General features: G+C 53.7%; 1 protein-coding gene across 1 annotated transcript; it reads right to left on the bottom strand.

The window, feature by feature from the left end:
- Window positions 1–2,000: 2,000 nt before the first annotated feature.
- HMX1 (H6 family homeobox 1) lies at window positions 2,001–4,814 on the bottom strand. The gene is given in 4 exon segments (XM_050338388.1): window positions 2,001–2,925; window positions 4,540–4,641; window positions 4,644–4,667; window positions 4,670–4,814. Coding segments are annotated over 4 exon segments (825 nt in total). The 5' UTR covers window positions 4,800–4,814; the 3' UTR covers window positions 2,001–2,356.
- Window positions 4,815–7,282: the final 2,468 nt, after the last annotated feature.

Below are 7,282 nucleotides of genomic sequence, written 5' to 3'. Positions count from 1 at the left end.
GAGTGGCAGGCGTGTTAAATTTCTCGTTGGATTACAATCTACTCTGATATGACTGTAGTGAGTCAGGATTTTGCTCCAGTCGGTAACACTGGGAGATCTGGAGAGCTGGATATGACGGGTAAAACGCTCTGGCCGCTTTCTTCCAGGGGCAGCCAGGCTTTGAACGGCATCAAATCAAGTGCTTGCGCCTTGAGGAAGAAACATCGCCCCAAGTCACCTCCTCTGGCACGAAAAGACTGAAGTCCAGCCCAGCCGCTTCGCCAGCGGCCGGCTGATCCCGTCCGGGGCACCGACACCCCACAACTCCACCGCTTCCCGGTCCTTCTTACACCGCTCGGGGACCAGGCTTTAGAAGTTTTCTCCCCAAATTCGGGTGTTTGACAGATATGCAAAGAAAATGGCTCGCGAAGATCTCCGGAGATTTCAGAGGGAGATCAGCAGCACTTGAGGAAAAAAAAAAAAAAAAAAACAAACACCAAACCAAAATCCAGGAGTTTCCGGAAACGGGACTTAAGTCGAAACAAGCATCCCGGCAAGTTAACAGTTTTCCCAGGAACTTATATATGTATATATATACACATATATATAATTCTCAAGCGGGTTTGAGGTTTTCAATATCCTGACTTCAACTGCACAGGCTGGTGCTCAGAGCCATGTTTCAGGTCAAAGTAAGAAAAAGAAAATTAAAAAAAAAAAAAAAAGAAAAAGAAACAAACAAAAAAGAAATAAAAAAGGGGAGGTAGGGGGAAGCGCAACGCGGTGTCGAGGTGATAATCCGCCCCTGACCTTTCTTCTCAGTTTTCGTATCAAAGCTGAAGCTCCGCCACATCTCGCTGATCGATTTCATAACCAGAAAAAAAAAAAAAAAAAAAAAAAAAAAGGAGATTGCTCCAAATATAATGTAAAAGGTAGGAAATAGTAAGGATTAGATCCCTCTTCCTTCACTGGAGACAGGTCCGCAGGTCCGCATGCCCATTCCCCAACAGATCCAGGACCCGGCTCTCCCTGCGGGGACCCGAGTGCTCTGAGCTGGTTGGTTCAATTGCAGCTGATTATGCCCTAAAACGTACGATTAAAGTTTAACTTTACACCAAGGCTGTGTTTTATAAGGTAATTTCCCCCTTAACATTCGGTAAAAGAAATTCAAGCCTTTAGAACCAATGATAGTCCCGAAATTCATTTTAGCAGTGAGGAGGGAAACAAAACAGTTATTAAAGGAAAACAATAAATTGGCATGCATAATACTTCATATAATATCACGTAACAGGTTCGCTTGCATAACCAACCGTATAGCTCCCCAGTATGTTCCCATCTGATTATTTTTCTTTCCTTCCTTTTTAATTGCCAGTGAATTATTAATCGATTACACAAACCTATCCTGTAAGAGACGGACAAGTGGAGGTGCGCTTTCCTCAGCCTCCCCAGGAGACCGAAAAGAAAGTGGCAAACCCACTTTTAAAATACAGTATGTAGAATTTAACACGTATATATATAACCCTGTGTACTTTAACCGATGATTTCCTAGGGAAATATAACGAATATAAAGAAACCATATTCTCACAGCTCGGATTTCAGCGGGGCGAATTCTTTCCAACAATTTGCCTTCAAGTTGTTTCAGATCGAAACTCCTGCATCGAGAAGGACCAGGGGGCATCAGCACATGCTTGAGTATCGATTGTATGGAAATGAGAGTAACAATGGGAGGGGGATCTGTACGAATTAAGTGGCTAAAACAAAGGGCCCTGGAGAAACTGCTAGAGGCGGGGATCAGCAGGGTTCCCCGCTCTGCACGGAAATCTGCTGGGGCAGCCGGGAGACTTAAAGGTTTCCCCGGCAGGAGCGCTGGCCCGAGGTACCAGAGGTCCCGGGGAAGGTCTCTTGGCCTCGGCGGGGGCCCCGAGGCTCGGCCGCCCGTGGGGCGGGGGCGGTGCGGCCGGAAAGCGCCGGCTGTTCCGTACATTCGTATCACGCTCGGCAGCTCTGCTGTCTAGGGGAGGAAGGGTCGAGGGGGCCCTGTTGCCCCCCTGAAAACGCCGTTCTGTGTCACCCCGGGGCCGGGGTGGTGGTGAGGGCTTTGCCGCTGCCACAGGGCTGCGTTTTCTTTGGATGCGCGGCGGTGTGAGCCCCGCCGACCCGATCCCGGCGCATGGCTGGGGTCTTCGCAGTCCTTTCGTCTCCCTCCGGCTGCCGCACGTCGCTCCGAGTTAACCCCGAAAGTAAGTTTATTGCACGTTAAAAAAAAAAAAAAAATCAAGAAACGTGGAAGTTGAAAATAAAAAGTCCGTGAAGGAAGGGGGGTGGAGCTGGAAGCCGAGGGAGGGGGCGAGGGGGCCGCGGTCCCGGTAGAGGTGGGCGCTCAGACGAGTCCTGTCATCTGCGACCGTAGGAAAGGGAGGGAGGCGGCGGGGAAGGTGCCCAGGGGGTAGCTGACGCCGCTGGAGAAGCCCACCAAGGGGGGCGACATGTGGGGCAGGGTGAAGCCCAAGGCGCTCGCCGGCGAGTTCTCGTGGTACAAAATGGGGACCCGCACTATCCTTTGGGCGGCGTGGGAGAGATTGGCCGCTTCCAGGTCTGCGGCCAGCTGCCGCTTCCACTTGTTGCGGCGGTTCTGGAACCAGATTTTCACCTGCGTCTCGGTGAGGTGCAGCGAGGCGGCCAGCCCGGCCCGCTCCGAGCTGCTCAGGTAGCGCTTCACGTCGAAGGTGGACTCCAGCTGGAACACCTGGCTGCGGCTGAACACCGTGCGCGTCTTCTTCTTGCGGCCGGCAGCGCGTTGCTCCGGCTCACCCGACTCCTCGCCGCGCTCCTCCTCCTCCTCTCGGCCGCCGGTCCCGGGCCGCCCGCCCGCCGGGCCCCGCGCCGCTCGCCCGCCGCCCGCCCGCTCCGCCGGCTCCTCGGGCAGCTCCGGAGAGTCCCGGTCGCTGGCTGCGGAGAGATCAGAGAGCTGCTGCGGGGATCGAGGGAGGAAGGGCATCGCATACAGCCCCCCTGCCCCGCTCACTGTGGGGTGACACAACGCGGCTGCGGGAGAGCAAGGCCGGGGAGCGGGGAGACCGGGCAAAGCCTTCTACCGCTGCTCTGAGTGCTGCGATAAACTCCCAAATATTTGTGAATGTATACACACACGCGTGTGCATGCTTGTGGAAACACAGAAACTGTATTTCATGTGCATATAAATATACTCATCTGTGGACATACACATATATCTGCATGTGTGTACACATATACCTTCTATATGTGCCCATATGTGTACACGTGTATCTTGTATGTGTGCACACATCTCAGTACCTAAATGCACGCATATGCTATTTTCAACACGTAATATGCACATGTATGTGTATACACACGTGTATATGAATAGAAGTATGTATATACTTTTTATATATGTATGTACACATAAGAAAACAAGTGAACTCTTATTTATATGCACATGGATTTATTTACACACATATGTATACATATATACCTACAAATACATTTGTAAGTATATTGTTGTGTGTAAGAAGGGCAAGCACAGTGGTGCGTGTGTGTGTATATAAAAAGAGGTAAGAAAGAAATAACTCAATTCACGTTATTCTGAACTTGGATAAGCCAAATGAATGGGGAAAACTGTTCTAATATTGGGATATAACTCCGTGGAGTCTCCAGCACTGTGCATTCCATTCGCAATTTTAAAGGGGAAAAAAATATTTTCTACACTATAGAACAGAGGAAAAACGGAAAAAAAAAGGTGAGAAAAAAGCTGTTGTTTCTGAGTAGTTTTCTGTTTCTAGATGTAATTTTGAGAGAAATACAAATATTAATAACCCTATCACTGTAAAACGAAACTATGTGGATTACAAATCACGCCTCTTTTCCTTATTGAGCAATCGTGAGAACTCTGTAGGCTCGTATAGGATCACATCTATCAGTAGATAAAAAATAACCCCTGATGGCAGCCCATAAAATTGAGTTAATTTCTGCCCCCCAACTCAGACTTCTCCTCCAGCACCCTCTCCGTGGGGATCTCCGCAGTGAGAGGCCGCGCTGCAGGCAGAGGTCAGCGGGACTGGCTCTGCGAGAAGAAGCCGGTCGGGGCGAAAAGGCCCGAGCCCAGTTGGTCCCCCAGCTTCTCAAACTCTCCACTACACTGCCGGGGGACGATGCTCCCAGCCTTCCGGCTTGCTGGGGAGCCAGAAAAAAAAAAAAAAAAAAAAAAAAAAAAAAGGGAGAGAGAGGAGAAAGAAAAATGGAAGAGGAAAGGGGAAAGAAAAAAAATTCTCCGAGCAAGCCAAGAATCCTTGTTTACACTTTGGGCAGCGGGGCGGAGGCTCCAGGTGCCTGACACACAGGGAGCATTTCCGGAGATTTGCCCTGAGCAGCCGAAAACGGGACAGGCAGGGAGAGGGCTGCGGGGCCACCCCGTGCATCCCACCTCAGGCCTGGTGCGGGGGTCCGCGGCGGGACCCTTGCCCCGGGGGGAGCAGGAACTCCCCAACCCTCCCAGCCACCCATCCCCAGCCGCGCCTGGCCATTAAGGGTAGGGAAAGACAAACTTACTGTCGGGGCTGGCGCAGCCCAGGAAGGCGGCGTGCGCCCGGCGGTACCAGCCGACGGCGGCGTCGCGAAGAGGGCAGCCCGGGGCGCCGATGCGCAGCGGGAGTGCGGCCCGCAGCGCGGACCCCGCGCCCGCCGCCGCCCGCCGCCGCCCGCCGCGCCCCGCCGCCCGCCGTGCCCTCTCTGCCCAGCAGGTCCTCGATGAAGAAGGACGAGACGCGGGCGGAGGTGGAGCCGGCGCTTTCCGTGGCTTCGTCCGGCATCGTCGGAGAGAAACTGCGGGAGGGAGAGGGTCCCGGCTCCACCGGCGGCTGGCTCCTCGGTTCCCCGCTGCCCTGCGGCCGCCTCTCGCCTCTGCCTAGCCCCGTGGATGCTCTCCTGGTATAAAAGGGTTTTTTTCCGGAGTAATCATTTCAGATCGCGGTTTGCCATCATTTCCTGCAAGCTAGGAGGGGAGGGGGAGGGGAGGAGGGGAAGGGAACGGGGAAGGAAAAAAAAAAAAAGGCAGCCCGGCAACCCATCGGAGGCGCCAGATTCTGCGCGAAAACGCTAATAACGAAATAAAAATGTCATGCGAGTTAAACGGCGGGCAGGATCGGGGGATCCTGCGGTGGGCGGAGCGCCGCGCCGAGTGGGAATCTGCGCGGGGGAAGCGGCGGGCGCTGCCGGGCGTGTGCGTGTGTGTCTGTGTGCGTGTGTGTCTGTGTGTCTGTGTCTGTGCGTGTGTGTCTGTGCGTGAGTGTCTGTGCGTGAGTGTCTGTGCGTGAGTGTCTGTGTGTCTGTGTGTGTGCGCGTGTGTCTCGGTGTGTGTATGTCTGTGTGTGTGTGTCCGTGTGTGTGTGTGCACCGCCCCGGGGCCGCCGCTCACGAGCTCCTTATTTAGGTCAATTAAGGAGCAAATCCCGGCGCGGGGGGAGCCCCGGCACACGGGGGTGGGGGGGGTTGGCCGCTCCACGTCCCGGCGCTGCCATTGGCTGCCGAGGGCTCAGCGGGCAGCCCAGGCGACCAATGGGAGCCGCGGACACCGCGGTTTATATTAATATCATTAATATTAATGACCCCCCGCCGGACGCTTTCATGTCGCGGCGGCCGCGATGGACGGAGGAGATGCGCCCTCCGCCGCCCGGAAAGCCGGCACCGGCCCCGCGGGCCCGGAGCGGTGAGGTTGCCCTCAGCCCGGAGGCCCCCGACTGAGGCGTTTGAGTCGGTTTTGGGGTGAGCGGCGGAGGCGCGACTGCCCCCCGTTAGCGGGCATTGTCCTGCCGGTGAAGGGAAGGGAAGACAGGAGGACTCTCCTCTAAGGTGTCTCCTGAGGCCCGGTTGGTTTGCCTTTATACATATGTATATATAAAGGCATGATTTTTATGTATGTACTTATGATGTCTGTGTAGTTTATTTAGAGAGACAGCCAACCCCGCTCATAGGAGAAAGAGCGGTTCAGGACACCCCATCTCCCGCCGCAGCGGACGGGGAGGCACCGGCGATGCGCTGCCCGCTCCAGGACCCAGGCCGTGGCTCCTGGCGTTACCCCCCTGCAGCCTGACTTTTTTATTATTATTCTCGCTGTAATCCCACTTCATGGGAAGCCGTAAAGGCATGGTCCCCCTACCCCCTTCTTCAGACCCTTTTTCCCCTCTTTCCGAGCCCGTTTCGAGACAGGGACTCCCAGCAACGCCACTGAAGTCCCCCTCACTGCGGGCCGCCGGAGCAGGAGGGTTATCCTCTGCCCTTTCCATTGGGTTCGGGGGAGCTAGGTTAGTAGAGAGATTAGTTGGTCCAGAGTTCACGTCGGAGACCCACGAAGGTTTGGGTGAGTACACAGATGCCCCTGCGATGCTCATCTGCAGGTCAGCCGCCTCCTCCTGCTCTGCTCTGCTCTGCTCTGCTCGCTCTGCCGGAGGATCCTTCCTTGTTCCCCTTTGCGGTACTCCCGGACAAGTACCCTTTTACCAAGCCCCGCCTCCCCTCCCGCTCTGGAAGGGGGGCACCGGCTGTTGCCCAGCAGGAGTGTCCGGCGAGGCCGGGGAGTAGCCAGGAGCGGGGCCGGCCTCCCCGGCACGGAGCGGTCACCTTCCCTTTCCCGGAGTGGCAGTGGGGACCTTTGAGGTCAGGACCTATTTTTGAAAGAACAAAAAAATAAGGAGAAAGAATATAAGGGAATAATTCCACTTCCAAAGACTCCAGAAAGATGCAAACAGCCGGAGCTCTGAAATGTGCTCTGGAAAAGCAGGAATATATGGCAGCACGTTCGGCTTTTAGTCTAACCTGGTCAGAGACCGAGGGCAGTCTAATGAATTGTAAACCGGGCGACAGAGCACTTGTCACTTGTTGCACCGGAGTGACGTTAGCAAACATGACTTTTATTCTCTGTGCATCTTGATGCACGTTCCTAGATAGGAAATATGAGTTTGACAGATAGTTCTTATGCATCCGTAAACCATCAGCTCTGTTTGACTGGCAGACTCAGAAAATATGTGTCTGTTTCCGAAATAAAGAGAAAAATGCGGACCCTAATTGCTTCTATACATTCTCTGCACTATACGCACACCTATAAAAGATGTGCTTGTATTCTTTACCCGTATTTTATAAAGTGTCCCTACAGTGTGATCATGCAACTTATGTGGCATTATTTACTTTCCATTTAGAAATAGTTTAATGAAATTACTAAATTTGCTCTTCCTTTCTACCCCTCCATATTTCTTTAGGATAACGTATAACTGTTTGGCGTGCAATAACGTTTGTGAAA

The sequence above is a fragment of the Myiozetetes cayanensis genome, unplaced genomic scaffold, assembly GCF_022539395.1.
Source record: "Myiozetetes cayanensis isolate MyiCay16 unplaced genomic scaffold, myiCay2020 scf7, whole genome shotgun sequence".
Lineage (NCBI taxonomy): Eukaryota > Metazoa > Chordata > Aves > Passeriformes > Tyrannidae > Myiozetetes > Myiozetetes cayanensis.
Note: the sequence above shows the minus strand (reverse complement) of the source record. Positions and strands in the feature narration are given on the sequence as shown.